Source organism: Salvia hispanica, chromosome 2 (assembly GCF_023119035.1).
Source record: "Salvia hispanica cultivar TCC Black 2014 chromosome 2, UniMelb_Shisp_WGS_1.0, whole genome shotgun sequence".
Taxonomy (NCBI): domain Eukaryota; kingdom Viridiplantae; phylum Streptophyta; class Magnoliopsida; order Lamiales; family Lamiaceae; genus Salvia; species Salvia hispanica.
The window spans coordinates 39,147,429-39,174,394 of record NC_062966.1 but is presented as its reverse complement, the minus strand read 5'-3'; the positions used below and the strand labels follow the sequence as shown (position 1 = coordinate 39,174,394).

The 26,966-nt window shown below is 37.2% G+C and overlaps 4 protein-coding genes across 4 annotated transcripts; 2 read left to right on the top strand and 2 right to left on the bottom strand.

The window, feature by feature from the left end:
- Positions 1–8,346: 8,346 nt before the first annotated feature.
- LOC125208057 lies at positions 8,347–10,560 on the bottom strand. Its single transcript, XM_048107605.1, has 2 exons — positions 9,744–10,560; positions 8,347–9,649 (listed from the first exon to the last, which is right to left on the bottom strand). Exons 1-2 carry the CDS (start codon positions 10,526–10,528, stop codon positions 8,482–8,484), a joined length of 1,953 nt encoding a protein of 650 aa, XP_047963562.1. The 5' UTR covers positions 10,529–10,560; the 3' UTR covers positions 8,347–8,481.
- A 1,101-nt stretch (positions 10,561–11,661) lies between these two features.
- Positions 11,662–13,734, bottom strand: LOC125207012. The gene is made up of 2 exons (XM_048106222.1): positions 12,935–13,734; positions 11,662–12,853 (listed from the first exon to the last, which is right to left on the bottom strand). The coding sequence occupies exons 1-2, from the start codon at positions 13,732–13,734 to the stop codon at positions 11,662–11,664; spliced, it is 1,992 nt and encodes a 663-aa protein (XP_047962179.1).
- A 1,985-nt stretch (positions 13,735–15,719) lies between these two features.
- On the top strand, positions 15,720–16,544 carry LOC125208522 (FCS-Like Zinc finger 17-like). Its single transcript, XM_048108155.1, has 2 exons — positions 15,720–16,001; positions 16,115–16,544. Exons 1-2 carry the CDS (start codon positions 15,781–15,783, stop codon positions 16,311–16,313), a joined length of 420 nt encoding a protein of 139 aa, XP_047964112.1. The 5' UTR covers positions 15,720–15,780; the 3' UTR covers positions 16,314–16,544.
- Positions 16,545–17,735: 1,191 nt separating this feature from the next.
- On the top strand, positions 17,736–23,322 carry LOC125207294 (AT-rich interactive domain-containing protein 4-like). The gene is made up of 16 exons (XM_048106571.1): positions 17,736–18,124; positions 18,325–18,637; positions 18,723–18,911; positions 19,467–19,520; positions 19,652–19,740; positions 19,894–20,170; positions 20,257–20,313; positions 20,436–20,467; positions 20,638–20,773; positions 20,879–21,052; positions 21,171–21,773; positions 21,860–21,997; positions 22,087–22,185; positions 22,274–22,374; positions 22,693–22,783; positions 22,877–23,322. Exons 2-16 carry the CDS (start codon positions 18,488–18,490, stop codon positions 22,973–22,975), a joined length of 2,289 nt encoding a protein of 762 aa, XP_047962528.1. The 5' UTR covers positions 17,736–18,124; positions 18,325–18,487; the 3' UTR covers positions 22,976–23,322.
- Positions 23,323–26,966: the final 3,644 nt, after the last annotated feature.

The window sequence follows — 26,966 nt, the reverse complement described above, 5'->3', positions numbered from 1 at the left end:
ATCAAAATATATTATTTCAAACACCACAAATACAAAAAAAAAAAACTACATTACTTAATAGAAAAGTGGAACTACGTCATACTTAGATTAAAAAAAAAAACTACATTAAAACTAAAATACTAAAAAAAAAGAAAAAACCAAACTAGTCATCTAAATTCAACCTCTGCGCCAAATTCTTGATCATATTCTTAGTCCTCTGTCGGGCTTCCGGATCGGTTTCTTCACGAAGGCTGTTTTGGGCGTCAAGTATAAACCTATACTCAACCACCTCGCGATAACCTCCGAACTCCTCGATCGCCCTGTCCATGAGCTGAACAGAGCAGGAGGCGCAGCCTGCGGGGGGGCCGCCGATCCAGACGCGCCCGCCTTCGCCTTCCCTTTGGCCTGGGCTTTGGCAGCCTTGGTACCAATGGGACGTCTAAAAGTAGACGTAGGCGTGCCGGAACTCCCTTCCGGCTCATCGTTCAGATACACAGGAGATGGGCCGCTGCTCGTGTAATCGCCAACGGCGGTGTTCTTTGTCCGCTTCGGAGCCGAGGATCCAACCGGTATCCCTCCGTTGAACTTCCCCTTGTCCTTCAAGATCAGCCAAACATTGTATAGCTTGAACTGCCCGAACTGCTGTTGGTACTCGGACAACGACTTGTTGAGGACATCCTCCATGCTCTCACCGCTAGCTCTTCCATCCCTGTTCCTGTTGTAGATATAGCAGAAGTTGTTGACGTGGAGCTTGATCCGATCCCAACACTTGCGCAGCTGAACCTTGGTCCGCTTGAACGCCCACTTCGGTTTCACCTCGTTGTAGCGTTTCTCAATGCGATCCCACATCCTGGTCGAAGTCTGGTTGTTGGAGGCTATCGAATCCTCCGATACATCGACCCAACACTGAGCCACCTTCAGGTACTCATCCAACTCGTAGTCGTACGCCCTGTTGCGTACTCCTCGTTCGGCTCATCGTCTGGGAGTGGGACTGGGACCGATGGTGCCTTTTCTTTCCGCGCCATCTTCTTCTTCCCTTTCTTCGGCGGCGGCCGAACAGGGGCAAGAGGTTGCCCACAACTAGGCTCCATATCCTCAACCCGATACTCCTCGGTGCCGAAGAACGGATCGAACTCAGAGTCGGAGACGAAAGTGGATCCTACAGATCCAGGCGTCTCAACCCGGTAGTCTTCGTGGCCGGGCCACCGGGCGCCGCGGCCGCCGCTTCCTCCTCCAAACATCGGCATATCGTCGTCGACATTATTCGGGCTCGGGTATTATCTCGGATCCATTGTTGAAAGTGTGGATATTGAGAGAATATAGAAGAGAAAGTGAAAGGTTTGGTGTGTGAAAAGTGAAGAAAATGGAGTATTTATAGTGGTTTAAATTAGGGTTAAATAATTAAAAAAAATAATATGGCTCGGGCTCGGGCTCGGGCGCGCCTCTGCAATGGGCGCCCGAGCTCACGCCCGATCGATCGGGCTCGGGATCGGCCGCGACCGAACTATCGGTCGCGCTCGGGCGTGACCGAGGGCTGCAATGGATGCCCGACCACGCCCGAGCCAGATCTCGGCCGATCGGGCGCGCGATCGGGCATCCATTGTGGATGCTCTAACCCTCTACAAAATTAGAAATATGAATAAAACGGAAAGAAGAATTTTCTGTCAAAATTTTCAATGTGATGAATCTAATATATTCAAATTAACATGGAACGAGACATTGTTACCATACGAATTGTAAATCATATAATTTCATGGCTTATTTGCATGTAAATTAAATACATTGACTTTCAATTTTTTTCTAATTTTCCCACTAAATTTTAATTTTTGAATGTAAATAGCTTTTTCCAGTTTTTCCCCAAAATAAAAAAATCGATACTGATGTGGCTAATCAAAACTACATCGTTTTGATTTAATTAAGTTTAAAATTTATAAAAAAAAATCCATGTCATCATCTTCCACACCTATCTTTCAATTCTCCCCTTTCTAAGGCTTTGTGGGTGACTAGCTCACATAAATTAGAATAGAAGAACTTAAGAAAGAATCATAGTACAAAACTTCCAATATGAGAAAAGAATGTAACTTTTGCTTTCATATATTCTTTTTATCTTTTGCTTTTTCTCTTTGAATTCAATTCAAAGATATTTAGCATTTTTACTATCTACTACAGTCTTTTGAATTGAACTGAATTTGAATCACAAGTTAATACTACAAAGAAATACCTTGGAAAATGATCAATACAAAAATTGATCCCAATACAAAATCCAGACCAAATCCTGACCATGAGATTTAACAATCGAATGGTCAATAATTAAAGAAAAACACGGGGGTCATTATAACACAATTTTAGGTCATATTATAAACTAGGGGTGTCAAAATGGATATCGGGAATTGGATACCCGATATCCAAACCCGAAATATCGGGTAATTGGATATCCGATATCCGATTTTTCGGGTTTCGGGATCGGGTTCGGGTATAGAATTTTTGGATTATCGGGTATCGGGTTATCCGATACCCGATCGGGTATACCCAAATTACCCGATTTTTTTAATTAAATATAATAAATTATGTATTTATTTTATTATTTTAAAATTTTGATTAAAAGTTTATAGTTAATTTTCTTAAAAAATAATAAAAAAATAAAATTAAAATCCAAAATCGGGATTGGACACCCGATTTTTCGGGATTGGATACCCGAGTCGGGTATTTGGGTACCTAAAATTATTTTCGGATCGGGTATCGGGTATTAGATTTTAGGAAATTCGGGATCGGGTACCCGAAATTTTCGGATCGGGTACCCGCGGGTATCCAATTTGACAGGCCTATTATAAACTTTGGGGTTGAGGTCATGTTAAGATCCTTTTATGTCATCCTTATTATAATGACGTAAAAATAAGCTTACGATGACCTAAAAATGACCTCCATATGCTTGGTTCTGTATTTTTGTATTAAAAATGAATTTGCATAGATCAAAACCCCTAGGTGCTTAATCTGTTAATCATATGCACGAAGACGAAGGGGTAAAACTATGAGCAATTGTAATTAAAAAACAAGATACAATCTTGATTGAATTAAACATTACACACACAAACAAATACGGTATACAAGAAGAAAAAGGTAAACATTGAACTTTTTTTTGTCAATCCGCGGCCTCAACGTTGCCATCTTGGATCATTTTTTCACCGCAGGCTTCGAAACAAATGAAGAACATGCATGGTGCACAGTAAAATCCTTTCTCTTGATGCATATTTTGACCACAAATGTCGCAACGACGTTTTGTAGTGAGAAGTTGAAAGGTGAGAGGATGGCAGTGAGCTCCGGCAATGAGAAATTTCTGACCAAACTTGATGTTTCTTAACCAGCCGGATGTAGTTTTAAGGCAGTGTGGATGGAAGGATATATCACAACTACGGCAGTGATACATCCAACTCTTTGGATTCAATGAATCTTTACATTGATTGCAGTAGAAATCACCGGGACGGTTTAGATTGGCGTCATGAGTCAAAAGCAGAGGGTGGTGCTTGTCCCATCTACGGCCGGTGGTTGATGCTGACAATATTGCGCAGTTAAAGTGCACGGCGAAATCACAGCTGCCGCATGCATAACTATGTTTACCACCGAACAAGAAGAGACAATTACAGTGTTAGAAATGAGCCACTCACCTTTTTGTAGTGAGAAGTTGAAAGGTGAGAGGATGGCAGTGAGCTCCGGCGATGAGAAATTTCTGACCAAACTTGATGTTTCTTAACCAGCCGGATGTAGTTTTAAGGCAGTGTGGATGGAAGGATATATCACAACTACGGCAGTGATACATCCAACTCTTTGGATTCAATGAATCTTTACATTGATTGCAGTAGAAATCACCGGGACGGTTTAGATTGGCGTCATGAGTCAAAAGCAGAGGGTGGTGCTTGTCCCATCAACAGCCGGTGGTTGATGCTGACAATATTGCGCAGTTAAAGTGCACGGCGAAATCACAGCTGCCGCATGCATAACTATGTTTACCACCGAACAAGAAGAGACAATTACAGTGTTAGAAATGAGCCACTCACCTTTTTGTAGTGAGAAGTTGAAAGGTGAGAGGATGGCAGTGAGCTCCGGCGATGAGAAATTCTGACCAAACTTGATGTTTCTTAACCAGCCGGATGTAGTTTTAAGGCAGTGTGGATGGACGGATATATCACAACTACGGCAGTGATACATCCAACTCTTTGGATTCAATGAATCTTCACATTGATTGCAGTAGAAATCACCGGGACGGTTTAGATTGGCGTCATGAGTCAAAAGCAGAGGGTGGTGCTTGTCCCATCTACGGCCGGTGGTTGATGCTGACAATATTGCGCAGTTAAAGTGCACGACGAAATCACAGCTGCCGCATGCATAGCTATGTTTACCACCGAACAAGAAGAGACAATTACAGTGTTAGAAATGAGCCACTCACCTTTTTGTAGTGAGAAGTTGAAAGGTGAGAGGATGGCAGTGAGCTCCGGCGATGAGAAACTCTGACCAAACTTGATGTTTCTTAGCCAGCCGGATGTAGTTTTAAGGCAGTGTGGATGGACGGATATATCACAACTGCGGCAGTGATACATCCAACTCTTTGGATTCATTGAATCTTCACATTGATTGCAGTAGAAATCACCGGAAAACAAACCATTCGTATATTGACGGCAGACTCTGCAATATGCCCACTCCCATGGTTTACGATTGTCACCGGATTGAAGGACAAGGCTGTGATCATTCTCATTCTCATTCTCATGTTGGTGGAGGAGAGGAAGAGAAGAGATCTGAGGAGGCAATTGGAAGCACGCCAAGTGAAGATAGTATTTGCATGAGCTGATGCTACATCTCATGTAGTAGTAGCAATCTTTACTACTTGATGAAGACGAAGAAGAAGATGATGTTTGTTTCAGAAATATCGGAGTAATGCACCCATTACATGTTAACTCCGATTTTCTACAAGAGTAGTCTTCCTCATCATCATCGTCTTCTTCTTTATTTTCTTATTGAAATGATGATGATGATGAGGAGGAGACTAATCTGAGTTTGTGATGATGGAACTCATAATCAACATCATCTTGATCATTGATGATCAAGGATGAGTGAATTTGTATGCGTATAAGCTTCAACTCCTTGTCTGATTAGAAAAGCTCCAATTAGGTCCTCACCCACATCCACATCATTTATTGGAAACTCCATAATCCCTTTCTCTACATTCAATGCAACAAAAACACACATTTCAAATTTTTGTGATGTAACATAAAAATATAGTAAGATTTACATAATGAAGAAAGACATAGTTATACCTAGTGGTGTGTGGCGATTTGGTGAAGGCGCAGGTGAGATGGGCAGCATAGCTGCAGAGCTCACAGTGATATATCCAATGTTTGGATATTAATATATCTCTGCACACTTCACAACGGTATTTATAGTTGAGATATTGAAGCGGGACACGGAAAGAGAGAGAGAGGGAATGATGGTGGTCTTCCCTATGAATGGTGCGAGGCAAGGAAGCACATCTCTCATGGATCCAATACTCACATGAAGGTGTGGTGCATGCGTAAGAACTCCCTTTGGCTCCTGTGGTGCCGCAAGCATCGCACTTGAATGAACAACTTCTCCTCAGGAACATGAGTTGATGCTTGGGGTGACTCGGATGACGTATGATGCTGCTCCTCCTCATCATCCTCGGCTCCATACATCATGTCGCTGTCCTGCCCGCATCTGACATGCATCTGGAACCCACATTCTGCGGTTGTACATCCGTAGGAGATGCGTTTAAACAGAAGATTGGCAGATTGAACACTGCGCTCTCACATCCTCATTGTTGATTTGTTGAGTGAGAGTGTGTTGAGGGTGCGTTGCGTGCCTGATCTTCCTCCGCGTGTCTGCACAGTCTTTATGTAGGACACCATCACTGCATTTCTGGCTACATTCATAACCTTTCTCTCCACTTCTAAAAAGTCGTCGACAACTATAACAAGCACGAAATCCAACAATTTTCACCGGAGCAAGTGGATGCTCGTGGATCCAATGATCAATCATCTCTCTCCACCACCTTCTCTTCTATCTCACTCATTGCTTTGTGTGTGTTTTTTCTTTTTACTTCTTGTGTTTGTGTTTGTGTTTGTGTTTGTGTAAGAGGAGGTGTCCAGACGAACATACATATATAGTACTAGGGAGGTAAATATTAGTATTCAAAAACAAAACACTTATAGTCCAATGGATCTTGTGATCTAACGGTTAGATTAAAACCACGTGTCATCTAACACTATAGATTGTGAGTCTAATAATGTACTACTATTTTAGTAAAATAATGTAGCATCTTAATCTAATAATGTGGCTCATCACAGCCATCAAATCCAAGGATACAAGGTTTTGTGATTTGTGCTGTGTTTGATACTAAAGAGATGTAAGAATCCTAATACATCTCGTAGCACTATATAGTAAAGGTCTGAGCCATGGAAATATAATAATGATATAATTATAAATTTATAATACTAGTGTTCGTGTACCCCCGTTCCTTATAATTTGTCACCATTTGACTAGGTACAAGTTTTAAGAAATGTAGTAATAGAAAGTTAGTTTTTTTTTTTTTTTTACCAAGTGAGTTGAGAAAGTTAGTTGCGTATGAGTCATACTTTTATATTCCCTCCATCTCATAATAGATGTCACACTTTGCTTTTCAATTTGTCCCACAAAAGATGTCACATTTCCTTTTTTTTTTGGAAAAAGCCCTGTCTCACGTTAATATAAATATACTATTTTCTCTTTCACACCTAACCCACAAAACAACATCATCTAAAATCTCGTGTCAATCCCCAAGTGTGCCATCTATTATGGAACAGAGGGAGTACTATATTAGTTTTTACAATAAATGTGAGTGAGAATGAGTTATTGAAATGTGAGGTCCACTACCAAAAATGGTATGACAAATTTTTATGGACGACGAAGAGAGATGTTTTTTTTGCTCAAAAAAAATGACTCACTTATGGTGAGTCATTTTAAAAGGGAAAGCGACTCGCTTGTAATGGGACGGAGGAGTACTAGCTATATATGAAGAAATGTTCTTTATACATGCATTTGACTGGAATAAATACTAGCAAATTGGAATAAACCAAACTTCAAATGTGAGAAAAGAATGTCTTATAAGTATTTTGCTTTTCTCATAGTCGAGTGGGTGCTACGGATTCTAATGACCCACACTGAATTGCAATAGGTGTGAGATTTATAATCCAACACTAAATCTCATCCCTTAAGACTGACATATTAGAAGAGAGAGCTTATTTGATTTATAAAGCTCACACACGTTGGTCTTCACTACCGGCCTCGTTCATTAATTATTCATATGTTATTTGATCAAAATTTTCATTCTTGTGCTTCATTTTACCATTGTATCATAGTTATTGCTATATGGAGTACGAATCAACAACAACATTTCAAACAAATCCCTTTGACCACTTAGGCATGAAATTAATTAGGCTTTTTCATAGGTGACCAGCTCACATAAATTGGATTAGAACGAATTATACGAAACTTCCGATATGAGAAAAGAATGTATAAAAATCACCACTTAATTCAATTCCAATTCAAGAATCTCCTTTTTTTTATGTATGTATTTGCCTTTGTCTTTTGTCATTCACTTTGTGTCGTTGTTTGTCTTTAATTTGCTGTCCTTACATTTGAAAAGTTGTGAGAGTTGGATAAGCCATCATTGCTCATATTTGACAGTAGTAATAAATTGTGTTAATTAATTTCGGCAAAAATTCCGTATGAATAACTCGTAATCCCTCCGTTCCACCATAGTTGAGTCGTTTTTCCAATTTGGTAAGTTCCTTCATAATTGAGTCATTTCCGGGTATGGTAATAATTATCTTACTGTCCTTTCTTACTTCATTCACTCTTTTACTTTACCATCTCTGCTGTATGTCATTTTAGGTCAAATATCTCCAAGATAGAGATAGAGGAGTTATCTATCCTACCAAACTACCCCCGCAGTATATATATTATCTACATTAAGATGCGTGCCCTTAATTTGAAAAAAACAAATACTAAAAATCTAAAATATATAATTTGAACTGATGTTGAATCACAAGTTAATACAACAAAGAAATAGGTGCTTAATTAATCGCTCACACGGCTAGCTCAGCTGGTCTTAAGAGAGACAATTGAGTTTAAGGTTTAATTTAGGAACTCGTAGTGTGATATATGATGAACATTAATACGTGCTGATTTTAAAAATATAAATATTGTTTTGGAATTGATGTTCAATCACTACCAAGAAACACATAATCACGGTTAATATGACTAAGAAAGATGTCCTTATATCTTTAAGCATGTGAAGAAGTAAAAATTTCAGTATTTGAAGGCAAGCTACTCTCTTCATTAAATTAAAAACAACAAATTAAACACACAAATTAATAATGCAGTATGAAAAACATAACTCTACTAAACATTGAGCTCTTTTTTTTCAATCCACGACCTCAATGTTGCCATCTTTGATCATATTTTCATCGCAGAATTGGAAACAAAGGAAGAAGTTGCATGATGCACAGTAAAATCCAGATGATCCATGCTTATCCCTACCACAAACGTCGCAGCGGAGTTTTGTAGTGAGAATTTGATAGGTGAGTGTGTGGCAGTGAGCTCTGGGGATGAGAAATTTCTGACCAAACTTGATGTTTCTATAGCATCCGGATGTTGTTTCAAGGCAGTCCGGATGGAAGGATATATCGCAATCGCGGCAGTGGTACATCCAGCTCTTTGGGTGCATTTTTTTCTCGCAATGGTTGCAGTAGAAATCACCGGGACGGTTAAGAGTGGCGTTGTGCGTGAGAAGCAGCGGGTGGTGCTTGTCCCATCTACTGCTGGCAGCACCGCGCATTTAAAGTGCACGGTGAAATCACAGGTGTCGCATGCATACCTATGTTTACCATCATACAAGGTATGGCTACAGGCATCACATGTATCGCCATCTCGTCTAAAACTTTCTTCTCTGGAGAGAAGGTTGAGTGGGTGTGGAGGGTGAGCTGCGTGATATATGGTGTCCGGCATTGAAGCGCACTTTATATCTACTTTGAAGCTATTGCATTTTGTACAAGCATAGTATAAACCATTCGTATGCATGAAGCAGACGCTGCACTCTGTCATCTCCCATGGTTTATGTGTGTCGCCTGATCGAAGGACAAGGCTGTGATCATGTCTGTGGAGGAGAGGGAGAGAGGAGAGTTGAGTTGGCGAGCGAAAGCACGCCAAGTGGAGATAGTATTTGCATGATCTTATGCTACATCTCATGTAGTGGTAGTAATCTTTAGTACTACTACTACTTGAACAAGAAGAAGAAGAAGACATGGATGATGATGCTTGTTTCACAGGTATTGGAGTAATGCACCCATTGCATATTAACTCCGATTTTCTACAAGAGTAGTCTTCCTCGTCATCATCGTCATCACCATTTTCTTCTTCTAAAACTTCTTCTTGAAATGATGATGATGACGACGAGGAGACTAGTATGAGTTTGTGATGGTGGAACTCATAATCAACATCATCTTGATGATCAAGGATGAGTGAATGTGTATATGCATCAACTCCTTGTCTCCTTAGAAAAGCTCCAATTAGGTCCTCACCCACATCCACATCACTTATTGGAAACACCATAATCCCTTTCTCTCTACATGCAATGCAACAAAAACACACATTTCAACATATATAAACCAACAATTTGTTTTGATGATTACATAATCAAGAAAGATATACTACAATACCTAGTAGTGTGAGGCAATTTGGTGAAGGCGCAAGTGAGATGGACAGCATAGCTGCAAAGCGCACAATGATATATCCAATATTTGGATATTAATCTTTTACTGCACACTTCACAACGGTAGTTGTATATGAGATATTGAGGAGGGACATGGAAAGAGAGAGAGAGGGAGTGATTGTGATCTTCCCTTTGGATATTCTGAGGCAAGGAAGCACATCTCTCGTGGATCCAATACTCACAATCATCATTGGTGCATGTGTAGGAACTCCCCTTGGCTCCTATGGTGCCGCAAGCATCGCACTTGAAGGAACAACTTCTCCTCAGGAACAAGAGTTGATGATGAGGGTGACTCGGATGGTGTATGGTTCGCTTGTCACCTTCGGCTACTGCATACATCATGTCGCTGCCCTGCGCGCATCTGATATGTATCTGGAATGCACATTCTGTGCTCGTACATCTGTAGACAATTCCCCAGGCATACAATTGGCAGATTGGACAGCGCTCATCGATGGCCCAAGTGTTGAGTTGTTGAGTGAGTGTATGTTGAGGATGCATCGCGTGCCTGATCTTCCTCGGCGCCTCTGCACAGTCTTCATGTAGTAGTTTTCCATACCCACATTTATGGCTACACCCATAACATTTATCTCCTCTTCTACAAGGCGTTAGACACCCATAACAGTATTCTCCTCTCTGAGCTTCCACCAGAGTAAGTGGATGCTGGTGGATCCAATGATCAACCATCCCTCTCTCCTCCCTCTCTTCTATCTCATTTTCTACTTTCTCACTCATTCTTATGTGTGTGTGTGTGTTTTCTTTTTTACTTCTTGTGTTTCTCTGTGTGTATGTGTACGAGAGGAGAACTTATGTATATATAGTGAAACACACTATGGAATCATATAACAACTTCTCATGTCAGCAAAGAATAATGTACTCACATAATTCACTCTTCCTTTGTCTCATCTCTTTTGCCTTTTGTTTTTCTCAATTAGACACGCACATAAAAAACTATATTATGTCCTCATTAAATGTCACATTTCAAACAAATCCCTTTGACCACTTAGGCATGAAATTAATTAGGCTTTCATAGGTGACCATCTCGCATAAATTGGAATAGAACGAATCATACGAAACTTCCAATATCAGAAAAGAATGTATAAATCACCATTTAATTCAATTCCAATTCAAGAATCTCCTTTTTTTTATGTATGTATTTGCCTTTGTCTTTTGTATTTCACTTTGTGTCGTTGTTTGTCATTAATTTGCTGTCCTTACATTTGAAAAGTTGTGAGAGTTGGATAAGCCATCATTGCTCATATTTGACAGTAGTAATAAATTGTGTTAATTAATTTAGGCAAAAATTCCGTATGAATAACTTTTAATCCCTCCGTTCCACCATAGTTGAGTCGTTTTTCCAATTTGGTAAGTTCCTTCATAATTGAGTCATTTCCGGGTATGGTAATAATTATCTTACTGTCCTTTATTACTTCATTCACTCTCTTACTTTACCATCTCCGCTTTATGTCATTTTAGGTCAAATATCTCCAAGATAGAGATAGAGGAGTTATCTATCCTACCAAACTACCCCCGCAGTATATATATTATCTACATTAAGATGCGTGCCCTTAATTTGAAAAAAAACAAATACTAAAAATCTAAAATATATAATTTGAACTGATGTTGAACACAAGTTAATACAACAAAGAAATAGGTGCTTAATTAATCGCTCACACGGCTAGCTCATCTGGTTTAATTTAGGTTAAGGTTTAATTTAGGAACTCATAGTGTGATAAATGATGAACATTCAAATTTCAGTATTTGAAAGGCAAGCTACTCTCTTCATTAAATTAAAAATAACAAATTAAACACACTTAAATAATGCAGTATGAAAAACATAACTCTACTAAACATTGAGCTTTTTTTTTTCAATCCACGGCCTCAATGTTGCCATCTTTGATCATATTTTCAGCGCAGAATTGGAAACAAAGGAAGAAGTTGCATGATGCACAGTGAAATCCAATAGCCTCATGCCTATCCTGACCACAAACGTCGCAGCGGCGTTTTGTAGTGAGAATTTGATAGGTGAGTGTGTGGCAGTGAGCTCTGTGGATGAGAAATTTCTGACCAAACTTGATGTTTCTAAACCAACCGGATGTTGTTTTAAGGCAGTGCGGATGGAAGGACAGATCGCAGTCGCGGCAGTGATACATCCATCTCTTTGGATTCATTTCTTGCTCGCATTGATTGCAGTAGAAATCACCGGGACGGTTAAGAGTGGCGTCATGTGTCAAAAGCAGCGGGTGGTGCTTGTCCCATCTACGACTGAGGGTTGATGCGGGCAGCACCGCGCATTGAAAGTGCACGATGAAATCACAGGTGCCGCATGCATACATACCACCATACATGAGTCCATTACAGCCATCACATATATCGTAAGATTGTCTCCTAGTATCTTCTCGGGAAAGAAGGTTGAGCGGGTGTGGAGGGTGAGCTGCGTGATATATAGTGGCCAGCATTGAAGCGCACTTTATATCTACACTGAAGCCATTGTCACATTTTGTACATGCATAATATAGACCATTTGTATATTTCCAGCAGACTCTGCAATATGCCCACTCCCACGGTTTACGATTGTCACCGGATTGAAGGACAAGGCTGTGATCATTCTCATTCTCATTCTCATGTTGGTGGAGGAGAGGAAGAGAAGAGATCTGAGGTGGCAATTGGAAGCACGCCAAGTGAAGGTAGTATTTGCATGAGCTGATACTACATCTCATGTAGTAGTAGCAATCTTTACTACTTGATGAAGACGAAGAAGAAGATGATGTTTGTTTCAGAAATATCGGAGTAATGCACCCATTACATGTTAACTCCGATTTTCTACAAGAGTAGTCTTCCTCATCATCATCGTCATCACCATTTTCTTCTTCTTGAAATGATGATGATGATGAGGAGGAGACTAATGTAAGTTTGTGATGGTGGAACTTATAATCAACAACATCATGATGATCAAGGATGAGTGTATGTGCATCAACTCCTTGTCTCTTTACAGAAGCTCCAATTAGGTCCTCACCCACAGCCACATCATTTATTGGAAACACCATAATCCCTTTCTCTCTACATTCAATAAAAACACACATTTCAACAATACAATATAATTAGATTTACATAATGAAGAAAGATGTGGATGATTTATACCTAGTGGTGTGTGGCGATTTGATGAAGGCACAGGTGAGATGGACAACATAGCTGCAAAGCTCACAATGATACACCCAATGTTTGGTTACTAATCTTTTTCTGCACACCTCACAACGGTAGCCATATCTGAGATATTGAGGAGGGACATGAAAAGAGAGAGAGAGGGAGTGAGGGTGTTCCTCCCTTTGGATATTCTGAGGCAAGGAAGCACATCTCTCGTGGATCCAATGCTGACAATCATCTCTGGTGCACAAGTAGGAACTCCCTTTGGCGTGTGTGGTGCCGCAAGCATCGCACTTGAAAGAAGAACTTCTCCTCAGAAATAAGAGTTGATGCTTGGGGTGACTCGGATGAGTTCTGCCGCCGCCGCTGCTGCTCTGCTGCTCCTCGCCATCTTCGGCCGGATACATCATGTCGCTGCCCTGCGCGCATCTGATATGCATCACATACGCACATTCTGCGCTCGTACATCTGTAGAAAATTCCACAGACAGACAATTGGCAGATTGAACACTGCCTTACAACGTCAATGTTGAATTGTTGAGCCAGTGTGTGTTGAGGGTGCATTGCGTGTCTGATCTTCCTCGGCGCCTCTGCACAGTCTTCATGTAGTTTGACACCATACCAGCATTCCTGGCTGCATCTGTAATATGTCTCTCCCCTTCTAAAAAGCGTTAGACACCCAGAACAGTATTCTCCTCGAGGAGCTTCCACCAAAGTAAGTGGATGCTCGTGGTTCCAATGATCAACCATCTCTCTCTCCTCCCTCTCTTCTCTCTCATTTTCTACTTTCTCACTCATTCTTATGTGTGTGTGTGTGTTCTTTTTTACTTCTTGTGTTTGTGTGTGTGAGAGGAGAACTTATGTATATATAGTGAAACATACTATGGAATCATCCAACAACTTCCTATATCAGCAAAGAATAATGTACTCACATAATTCACTCTTCCTTTCTCTCGTGTCTTTTGCCTTTTGCTTTTCTCAATTAGACACACATAAAAAAACTATAGTACTCCCTCCGTCCCGCTTTAACAGTCCCATTGACTTTTTTGTCATCTTTTTGTAAAAATGATAAAAAAATAGTGAAAGTAGAGAAATAGTAAAGTAAGAGAGACAATAATGTAGATAAAACTATTCTCTATATTATTCTGTCTCTTAATTTACCATTTCTCTTCTTTAACTATTTTTTTTTTTTATCATTTTTACAAAAATGGGCAGAAAAGTCAATGAGACTGCTAAAGCTGGACGGAGGGAGTAATTTGTTACTCTCTTCAATCCTCATTAAATGTCACATATTTAACCAGTCCAGGTTTCATATACTACTCTCTTCGTTCCCTAAAAACATAAACTCTTTTCAATTTTGGTCTGTCCCCTAAAAATGAAAACTTTTTATTTAATGAAATTTATTTCTCTAGTAAGGTGAGAACCATTTTCCACTAATACACTTTTGTTTTAATTTCTCTTTTATTTTACTAATTTTGTATTAAAACTCCGTTCGGTTTCAAAAGTTTCTATTTCTAAGAGACGGAGGGAGTATTAATTTTATAATAATTGTGAGTGAAATCAGTTAATGGAATATAAAGTCCAATTATCACAAATAACAAAAATGAAATAGAATATTTAAGGAGGGTCGTCCAAATTAATTAAAACAATGACCAACAAATTTTTAAGTACAACACCACTCCACTCAACCCCAAAAAATAGTATTACATCGGGAAAAAGTAATCTTGTCTTTCATTTCAGGCTGTCCACCATAGTCAATCTTTATGTATTTATAATATTAGTAATTTTTTTTCCTCATAGTCAATCTTTATGTATTTATAATATTAGTAATTTTTTTTCCTCACTAATAAAATGAGTCTCACTTTCCACTTTTCTATTTCTATGTCTTTCCTTTACCTTAGCAAATTTACATTAAAATTTGTGTTTATAAGGAGTATTTATGGAAAGAGTAGTATTAATATTTTTGTATTTCCATAAAATTTAGACAATTTTCATTCATAGACACTCAAAATATATTGATCTCCAATATATAAAATTATTTATATACTCCACTTTCGATCACATTCAACCTATCTCCCTTCATTCACTGATTACGGTATGGTTATGAATAATTATTAACACATGGAATAATTCTTCAATCATAATTCATCAATAACTATTACTACTATTAAAATCCATGTCGCATTCATCAAACCCCTATTCTAAAAAAGATAATCACTCCGTCCCAAAAAAGTTGAGTCGTATTGTATACTACTTTTTAATCCGTCCCAACAAAGTTGGAGTCATTTTTTTTTAAAAAAAGACAAAACATTTAATCACTCTTTTTTTATTCCATCATTTATTTTACTCTCTCTTATTTTTCCTACTTTTTTCATTTCTCCTATTTATTTAATATAAATTCTTAACCTCCGTGCCCAAAAGTTTTGTCTCAACTTTTATGTATTAGAGGGAGTATTAAATTAGAAAACTACAAATTAAATAAACTTATTTTTTTCATGAAACAATCCGTACAGGCAGCCGAGTACAAATGCCCAACATGCTTACAAAATTAATATCTACTACACTACTTCCACGTTTATATCACAACATAAAAACTATTAAAATGTGGAAAACTTGTGACACCATTTATTATAAAATATCTCAAATGAAAGACAAATTTCCATCCATTTCAACAATCTCACAGTTTACTCACCGCCACAGAAAACATGTGTGTCCATATTTATCACACAATGTCTCCTCGAATTGTATATAAATTGAACATAATCTTCTTGAAATCATAGAAATTTAATATCCCAATTTACACACACACACACATTGTCACATAATTTTAGCAGGTAAATCATCATGCTATCATTAATGTGGAGAGTCAAGAGAAGGGATTCTTCTAATTCCGAGAAAAAAAATATTTTCGATATTTTTTCGAATAGAAGTAGTTATTCGAGTGAAGAAAATATGAAATCCGAAGATGGAGTTTCTTGCGACGATTATCAATGTTCTTACAATTTTCTCAACTCTTGCCACCTCTGTCACAAGCCATTGAGTGGCAAAGAAATTTACATGTATAGGTAATTAATTGTTATTCTTATATACTAATATTGATTGATTAATTGAAAATGTTTCAATGTAGAGTGTTGCTTAGTTTTATAGTAGTAATTAATAATGTTGTTTATTTTTTCAGGGGTGAAATAGGATTTTGTAGTGATGAATGCAGAAGCAAGCAAATGTATTTGGATGACATGAAGAAAATTGAAATTTCTACGAAAAGAATCTTGGCATCTTTTCATGAGCGACGTCGCAATGGAGGTGGCCGGTGCGAAGCTAGAGGTGTCGGAAGAGCCGAGGCGGCGGCGGCGACGCCCATTTTCGCCTTGCAGTAGAGAAGTTTTTAGTTAATGGAAAGGTGGTTTGGTGACAAATTTAGCTCGAGTGGGAGTTAGGTTAATTAATTAGCTTATTTAGCTCATGTATTTTTTATCGTTCACAAAAACTAGTCCTATAATTGAGTAATGTACTTAGATTTTAAGAAATATATGGTATAGTAGTATGTTATACTAATAGGTGTTGTGAGTAGAAATATGAGTTGATTTTAAGGTGAAACTTTATTATTAGTGTTTGGTTAGTTTTTGTTTCTCTTATAAATTTACAACGAAATGTAACGACAATAATGTAATATGATTTGTTATTATCATCTTAGAGTATAAATGTTTGCATTCTTACAATTTTTTATTATTCCAATAACACATTATTTATTTTAATATAAATTTATTTTGATAAACAATGTCTAACGATTTTGTTCAACGTATATTTCGATAAAAAGGTAATGGTTATATTGTATCTATAATTACATAAACGTGATAAAATATAAATTTAATCTTTTTAAGTGGATGTTCAATTTGCAAGATTGTATCACGAGATTAAATTAGTACTGTGTTTAGTTCATGAGATTTAATCTCACAACTCAACCATAAATGTATAATCATGAGATAATTAGTCATTAGCTAACTATCTATGACTAAAATAATCTCATAACTCATTCCTAAATTATACTATCTTGATATTATTTTTTTAAGAAACCGAACATCACCTTAGTGTGCGGTGTGTCACGTTAAAATAAGATATTCTAGCGTATATAATGGGCCATGTATTGTCAAATCCAAGCCCAATAAGAAATACAAATTTGAAATGTACTAATAACATTATTAATTTTTAAAATTATTCGATAGTATTATTTCATCAACGTTAAAATCGACTAATTTATAGTTAATGCTATAAGCCTATAAGCATTCATCTTCGACCACATATTATGGCACCCTTTATCATGTTTAAATCAAATAACTTTAAATTTTTATTGCCATATTTGAAATCAATTTTTAGGATTCGTTTGATATGTATAGAAAAAGTCAAGAAAAACCGTATTTTATTGTTTTTTTTCTATGAACAATCACATAATGAAATCATTAATTTAAACAATAGTATATTGCAATTTTCTATTTTATTTAAAAAATTATTACAGAAGGAAGGCAATTTTATGATTTACACAACGATCAACTAGCTAAAATAATTTAAAAAAATAAACTGAAAATAAATACAGAAATAATTTTTTTAAAAAAAGAAACAAAAATGAAGGAAATATAGAGACAAAAAGAACAATACGACACTCGTACAAAGCGCCCAGAAAAATACATTCAAAATCCATCTAATTTGTAACAACAAATCGATCAAACCATGATTAAAAAGGGGAAGAATTAAACAGTGTTTAAACTCAAACACAACTACCGATTGAAAATTGACTTTGATAATCCAACAAATGGAAATTGCTGCAATTAAAGCTGACACAACATTCCTAACAAAAACAGGATTCAAGATTTAACAAAGGAAATTTGGTTTATTGCCGCATTATATTAATTGATTAAAGACTTCAATTATTTTCTGGATGGCGATGATTTAGCGGTGGATAGAGATAGTCCATCACTCGTTTCCAAGATCAATTGATAAAGATTCTTGAAACACACGATTTTCCTTCTTTTATTTCCCCTTTTCCTATTGGATTTCTATTGGGCTGGGGTTGAAATTAGAAAAAAGGCAGTGGCATTAGGGTTTTCTATTCTTTCCTTCCCTCTTTGTGCGAATAGGAGATTTGTTTCGTTGCGAAAGCTGCGATCTTTGTTGATTTCTCCATCTGGGCTGTGTAAGTTGCTCGATTTCTTCATCTGGGTCGTTGAGTTTGCTTGTTTTTGTAATCTGGGTGTTCACAATCTTGAATCTTTGTTTGTGTTTCTGCTGATTTTGGGTGTTCTGAGAGTTTTAAGTGATTCTTGTGTGGTTTTTATGAGCTGTGTTTGGTGATGTTGCTGAAAAGGTCTTTGCTTTATTTGATTTTTTCTGCAGATCAAGCATCGATTTTTATGAATTTTGGAATGAGTTGTGAATTTGGGGCTAGAATTGAAGTGAGGTCTCATTAATCATGTGGTTTTTGAAGTGGATTTTGTGAGAGATAAGTGGTTTGGATAAGTTTCCCTTCACATTTGAGTAAGACACACTGATTTTGGATATGTTCCACACCCAAGGAGCTCTGAAACACACCTGCAATCTCCTCGCCGTCTTGTGTTCGGAGGCAGCAGAGAGTACGCGAAATCAAGATGTTTCGGAGGAGAGGAGGAGGTTCCCCTTCCCGGAAATTGCATCTTCGGGGCGTTTGGAGGTGCAAAACCAATGCTCATTAGCTCATGTAGTCGAATGTGATGTTGTTTGCTGCAGTTTTACATCTGTTATGTTTGTGTTGTTAGGTTCAAACGTTGAAGAATCCGACACCAGATGAGTTCCGCAAGTCTCTTGATTCGTGGCAGCCAAATCTCGTCTACTTGCAAGGGAAACAGCTGGATAATGAGGAAGTTGGGTCAATCTCGTGGGGAGGGGTGGAGCTATCCTCTCCCGAAGCTGTTTCCGGACTTTTTAGCTCCACAATGCCGACTACTGTATGTTGTTGCTTTGTCGACCTAGTTGTCATTATGTTTCCACGTTTTTACTATTACCTTCTGTTTAGTTGTAGCTTGTGACTTTTCCTAGGAGTTTAAGATCAATGATTTGAATTCAGAGTATTTCCTACAGGTCGACTTTAAATGTGAATTTAGAATTTCAAGAAACCACTCATGGAAAGTGCTATTATTTAAAGATTAGGTCTTTTGCATTTTGTAGTATTATCAGCCGAGAAGTGATAATGCTAGTGGAAGTATTGAAAACCGAACTGTTTCATGATATGATTTGGTAGAGTTATCATTTTACGACAAACCCGTTGAAAGTATATTCTATTTTCTTATCAGCTTCCTTAGATGATTTTGTGGAGTGAGAGCGAGATAATTAACGTAAGAATTATGACTTCTAGAATATGAGAAAGGCTAACCGCAATGAATAGTTTATAGTAGGGAACTCAAATCTCTTGTTTTTAGTGTCTATTTTTATTTCTGATGTTCGTGCTTTGCATAATCAAATTTATTTCGAAGTCTGATTGGAATTAAACCTTTATTTTGAAGGTTTATTTGGAGGTTCCACATGGTGAACAGTTGGCCAGGTCTCTACATTCAAAGGTAAGCAAAGAGGAGTAGCTTCGATTGTCGTAGATGTTTGCAATTTTTGACAAGAAAAGAAACATGCATGCAGAAGCCTGTGAATAATTCACCAATGGTTTGCTTCGAGCTCACCATCTCTGTCTGCGCAGGGCGTTGCTTATGTAATATACTGGAAGAGCTCGTTTTCGTGCTATGCAGCTAGCCATTTTCGTAATGCGTTATTATCCGTAATACATAGGTAAATATATTTGTTTCGACAACTAAATGGTTCAATTATGTTTTCCACACCACCACCTCTTATGCTTTGTTTGCGTTGAAGCTTTGGTGTATTCACGTAAACTAGGTTTCTCGTGCATAAAATCTTGACCCAATTTTATTTTATCTACTGTAGCTCATCGTGCCATACATGGGATGCATTTCAACTAGCTGATGCCTCCTTTCGGCTTTACTGTCTTCGCAATAATTGTGTCCTCCCTCATGGCATGGAGGTCGATGATGAGTTGGGCCCTAATCTTTTCGGGGAGCCTCCTAGGATCACTGTCGACGTTCCTATGATTGAGGATGCAGCGGAAGATGAAGAAAGTACTTCTGGTTCCCTTCCTGAGATAAAGATATACGACGATGATGTCAAAATGAGGTTTCTCGTCTGCGGAGTTGCTAACTCCTTGGTAATGACACTAAAATTTTAAACATACCAAGCGTCGTTTTGAAAAGAGAAGAAAAACTAAGAACTCACTGATTACTATTTTTTCAGGATGCTTCCTTGTTGAGTTCGTTGGAGGATGGTTTGAATGCCCTCCTCAGTATCGAAGTAAGCATCCTCCAGAAAAATTATAGAAAAACTCATTTTTCGGTTATTGGTAATTTAATTCTTGAAATGATGATCTGTTTGAGTACTCATTTGGTGTACTTTTGTTATTTGTGCTAATTCAGATGCGAGGGAGCAAACTCCACAATCGGGTTAGGTGAGTTTGTCTTCAAATTCGTTTGTTGTCGATTTTCTTTTCATCTTGTTTTGTTACACATACACCTATGTTTAAACATAGCTTGAAAACTTGACCTAATGATTGCCGCAAGACCTGCAATTGTCGAGCTTCATATGCGTTTCTGAATGTAAACTCGTATCTTATTCTAGTGCTCTTCCTCCACCCCTCCAAGCTGGCACATTTTCTCGGGGTGTCGTGACAATGCGATGTGATCTGTCAACGAGTAGTTCAGCTCACATTTCTCTTTTGGTATCGGGGAGTGCTCAGACATGTTTTGACGATCAGGTGATGTGTTGTAACTTTTCCGATAGCTAATACCGGCTTTGCGGGTTTTTGTCATTATTTATGTAGTTTGGCTGAATTTGGACGATACTCGACCTATTCTCACAGCTGTTGGAAAATCATATAAAGAGTGAAATCATTGACAAGAGTGAGCTGATCCACGCACTGCCGAATTCTGATGAAAACAAACCACCCACATCCGAGCCTCGAAGGTCAGTCTCGGTAGCGTGTGGAGCAGCAGTATTTGAAGTCTGTATGAAGGTCCCGTCTTGGGCTTCACAGGTACTAAATTTTAGCAACCACTGGTCTTCCGAGATCGATCCTTTCAGTTTGATACATAACAGCGTCTGATTTATCGAAACACATTTTTTTTCTTATTGCTTCTTGGTTTCGATTTCAGATTTTGAGGCAACTAGCACCTGATGTTTCGTATCGTAATTTAGTAGCCCTCGGAATTGCCAGCATCCAGGGATTAGCAGTAGCTTCATTCGAGAGAGAAGATGCAGAACGACTCCTATTTTTCTGTTCGAGGCTTGGGGAGAATGGTATCTCGAATAATCTAAAAATCGGAAGCCCTCCTTCCTGGTTAAAGCCACCTCCTCCTAGTCGAAAGAGGCCCTCTATTTGCCACGAACTAAACCCCAGCGTCGCAAACGGGACCTTCATAAAAAAAGAAGAGAACGAACCTGTGTTATCCAACGGAGTCACCGTCCCAAGTACGACTCATAGACGAAGAATCAAGATAGCCGCCTTGAGGCCCATCCCTCACGTTCGTCACCAAAAGATGCTTCCGTTTTCTAGAATTTCGGAGGCAGATGTGCACAATGGAGGCCCAGTGAAGGCTAACTTGCCTCCTCCTCCGCCAAAACATAATTCTGGGACGACACCAGCCTCCCACCGGAAATCAACCTCAACTTCATTAGCTAAGCAGGTCATATCTTTAAATCCTCTCCCTCTAAAGAAGCACGGTTGTGGGAGAAGCCCGTTGCATGTGTGCTCTGAGGTAAATTGCTCTTCAATGTAAATATTGCCATTCGTCTCTATTTTGATTTTCGCAGTTTTCATCGTTCTGCTTCTTGTTTTCCGAAGGAGGAGTTTCTCAAGGATGTGATGCAATTCCTCATCCTTCGAGGGCATACTCGTCTCATCCCTCAAGGGGGCATTGCCGAGTTCCCAGATGCCATACTAAATGCAAAGCGCCTCGACCTATTTAACCTGTACCGGGAGGTGAGACTCCTCTCTAGTAATGCATATTGAAGGATCAGAATCGTAACAATCAGTAGCTAGTTTGATGAAGCTTGTCGTCTCGCGATCAGGTTGTCACACGAGGGGGTTTCCACGTCGGGAACGGCATTAACTGGAAAGGACAGGTTTTCTCAAAGATGCGCAATCACACGGTCACCAATAGAATGACTGTACGCCCCAAAACTCGATCTCTTGATTTTGATACTTTTATGTGTTTTTTCCTACTTAAACTCGGTGTTCATTCGTTTCTTGAACCAGGGGGTTGGAAATACGCTCAAACGCCACTATGAAACTTACCTTTTAGAATACGAATTGGCTCACGACGATGTGGATGGCGAGTGCTGCTTATTATGCCACAGGTTCTTCCACGGTTCCCCTATTTCTCCTTTCTTGATTTTTCATAGCACACACGCACACACGCCTTCTATGGACTTTTGCCCTTGAGTCGATCACTAAACCTCGATATTTCTAAAATATCCGCCAATCGCCACAACTCACCCCGATTTCTCTTCTAAAATATGCACACTGGCCTTCGTTTGTGTACAAAGCACTACACATTTTTTTAACTGTTGAGTCAAGCATTGTCAATGCTTTGTGACGTGCACACAGAGCTATTGTGGATTTTGTGTAACCCTCGAGTCGATCACTAATGCTCGACATTTTTAAACATTCACCAGTAGCGCGCCGGGAGATTGGGTCAACTGTGGTTTGTGTGGCGAGTGGGCGCATTTCGGCTGCGACCAACGCCCCGGTTTGGGCGCCTTCAAAGTAACATCTCAAATCCTCAATGACCAAACTCATTGTTTATGGTATTATTGGTTATATTTTTCTTAAAACACACAATTTCTTGAATTTTTTTAGGATTATGCCAAGACAGATGGACTGGAATACATATGCCCACAATGCAGTGTTTCAAATTACAAGAAAAGGATGAACAAATCAGGAAATGGATATTCTTGAGTCTTTCCATAATTCTTTATGACCCCTCATATTTTGGGTTATTACATTCTACTCTATTTTGTGTGGAGAAAATGTGTTTTCGCCTCCCATTTTACTGCAGAGAAGTATCGGAGTTTGCAGAGAAGGCCCGCGGAAAGGGGTGAAATGCAAAATATTGAATACATGGTGGGGAGGAAAATGTAATTTGGGGAAAATTTTAGGTGGTAGGAAGTGCTCCCAAAGAGGAAATTTGTGGGGGCTAATTGGATATAATAGCCAAATTAGTTGCTTAATTTGTAATTATATGGTTTTTGAGCCAAGATATTTTGTAGCTTTTGTAGTTTTATGGAAAATGTTATTTACCTATCTTTTGGAATTGCACTTGATAGAAACCACTCTCTAAGTTAGGAAGATTTCTTTTTTTGGTGAATTATATTTGGAGTATTTATTCTAGTGGGTACCTGAGTATAATTTTCAAGTAAGGTATTATAATGTACTCCATATGAAATAATGAACTTTTTTCTTTTATCATTTTTAAAGATTTGGGTTAGTATAGACTTCCTATAATTTCACAAGGTTGAGAAAAAGATGAAAAGTTATTATTAATAACTAAGATATGTCATTAATGGTTATAACTTTGAGGGAGTCGAATACTAGATCATTGTAGTACAAGTGGCTACCCAAACCTCCCCAACAACACAGATGTCGATCGATCTAGTGCACGTTTTTGAGTGAAAATTGATACCAGTTGTTGCTGGTGACGTTTCTTTGGCTCTTTGGATAATTAGCATTTAAACTATTTGTTTGTGTTTGACTGAGATGTTGTACTCTTCTTTTTTCGATTTTTGCGGCTTGGCTTCTGACCGCTTGTCTTGAACCTTTGCTCGCTACTTGCCAGCTCGAGCCTTTTTTGATTTATCGAAAAAAAAACTAGATCATTGGAGTATTTGAAATCACACTAATAATTCCTCAATTTCATAGTAATTGAACTGTATTTTTTAGGGGTGTCTCGACTAAAGTGGGTAATTCCATCTTTTTGCAAAAGTTCATCTTTTTAATCTCTTATACTCTACTCTACTACATCTTTATTCTGTCTTTACTTAATTCACTAATTTTTATTTTTCAATTTTCCTATCGTGGCCAAGAAAAATGTCTTACTAATCCGAAGTATTTATTTTTAGTTATAAAATTACAACAAATTATAAATATGCTACGAAAGTATGAAAGCAATCTTACATAAGTTTTTACGATTGTGGATCTCTAAAAAGGAGGATGGAAACACATTTCCTTTACTTTTATTTCAAAAAATTGACACACACAAACAAAATAGATAAATTTAATTATTAACATGCTTTCAAAAAACTTAAGGGCATACTATTGTAATGATTAAAGTTGTAGTTTGAGTTTGAAATCCTACTTTAAGAGGCCTTCAAAGTTATATCTTTATCGATCTATATTCCCATAATATAAGTCCCCACACTATTAAATCAAGGCTTTAATTTATGTAAGTCCCACCTCTAGTCTGTCTATGGAAATAAAAAATGAAAATTCTATATTTGACTATATCCATCCCCCATTTACTTGGCAAGACCCATCATAACTTGAGGTTTATATTTTTGTTTTTAAATAAATCAGACACAAAAGCTATCTGTGTTTCTTCTCATACAATAGTTCAAGCATAATAGTATTTGTTTTATACTTCAATGTATTTTAGGTAACAACATTGCCTTCATCTTTATATCTAATGATTTTTATTGTTTTAATGTCAGTCAAATTTGGTTTATTTTATTGTTTTAACTTTCACTATGGTAATATGATGACATTTTGAATATAAATAATCATTTTTCTTGGTGCTTGTAACTGTAAAGGGTGACCAAAAAGTATATTTCCACTGCAATAGCCAATAACAGTCAAATATTTTTTAAGCATATTCATTTGTGTACAAAAATTGACATGATTCCAAATTCATAATCTAAAAATCAGAATATTTTGGAGATCATACTCATCCCAGCTTATTGACGGCTTTTCAGCATGTGTTTAGAGAAAATGATACTAATAAATAATTTAAATGGAGAGAAAGTAAAGTAAGAAACATAATAACATAGAGAAAACTCTATTTTACATTATTCTCCTTTTTACTTTACGTTCTCTCCATTTTAACTATTTATTATTACTTTCTCAAAACATCAATAAAAAGAAATCAAATTGATAAGAGAGACTCCCTTCATCCACAAATAAAAGTCTTATTTTTTTCAATACAAATTTTGAAAAATGTGGAGAAATATTAATTTAAAAAATTAATAAAATGTGAAAACTACTTATTCTTTATGAAGTGTTCCACAATAAAAATGAAATGAGACTTCTATTATTATGTCCAAATAACTTTTTCTAATAATTAAACAAAGATTATAAGGGCATGTTTGGGGTCTATTTTACGGTGAAGAAATTCAGCGTTAGAGACGACAACAAGTCTTCCTGACACACGAGAAACCAAACGTGTCCAAACACCTCCACATCATATTTCCCCCACATTTTTTTTAATTAAACTAGTATATATTTGCACGACATTCCATCTATATACTCTTCAACACTATATCACATTAATATAAAGATTCATGATTTAATATAATTATTTTTTAATCAAGATTTAACACAATATAAAAGTAGAAATGTACTTAGATTAATATTGATGTGCGCATCAAGTGGATTTATCATATTCAGATTAAATTTGATTTCAATGTTGTTTATTTATACAGTTATTAAATTTCAATTCAGTTTTTTGTTTTCGTAGTAATTGGAATTTATATCAGTGGGGGAGTGTAATCTACAAATGCTCCTATTTTTTTTATGGCTGACTATCTTTATATATTTTGGTAAAATATATCACTATATTTTTTTTATACTTAGTGGAGTAGTACTATTTAGTTATTATTGGTGGAAAAAAAACAAAGTTTTTGTAACTTAGGCATCCCGTGAATATTATACTGTAGCTGTACTTTTTTCCTTTTTTTTTGCCATAACTTTTATCCTTAAAAAAGAAAACATATGTTAGTCTCATTTTCATAATTATATTTTTGAATATGCGCCCCTCCGTGCGACTAATTTCCTCTTATCCGAACATAAAATTACCATGTTAGCCCCCTCCGTTTGCCCCGACGTCGTCCCAAAAATCGGAAAAAATTATTATTTTCGCCCTAAACTAACCTACTAATATATATTTCGCCCCCTTCGTTTATGAATCATGGATCCGCCACTGAGTGTGACGATTAATAAAGGATGAAAAATAAAATTAAACCTTAACTAAAAGTATTGGGCCGGTATTGCATATGGATTCAACGACAACTCCAAGGATCTACTTCAATTTTTTTTACCCTCAAAATTACTCATTATAATTGGGATTAAGCATTCAAAATTTGAATTATTGAGAACTTGAGAATTCAAGCATAAAAATAAAAAGGAAAATATGTTTCCTTTCATAATTAGACAGCAACTACCTTTCATTTTTATGTTCCCCTTCAAAATTCAACTTTTACCTTTCCATCAATAATTTTGCCCTTTACAAAGCCAATAAATGATTTTTTAAAGCTGAACAAATGTAGGCATAAAAATAGAGCCTATTTATTTACGAGTTTAAGTTGTGTAACACCAAAACCAAATAAATAAACATTAGAGAGGCTTTTCATGTTCATTTCCCAAATTTTAGCTTATGCAATTTTGCTTATTTTAATCATATTGTATAAAAACAAGAATAACAATAACAACTTACATACAAATTGCAACTGTTTGATTTGAAACTTTCACTTTTTTAACTTGGGCCCCATTTTCATTTTATCAATTTTTTTGGTTGTATCCTCTTTTTTGACTCTACACAAACCACAAATAATCTGAGACATATTAAAATGAATTAATAGAATATCATCTAATGCTTGATGTGTCAAATTTGATATTTCATCACATTTTTGAACAATATTAAAATAAATAAAAACTGAATTTTGAAGCTAATGTAAAAATA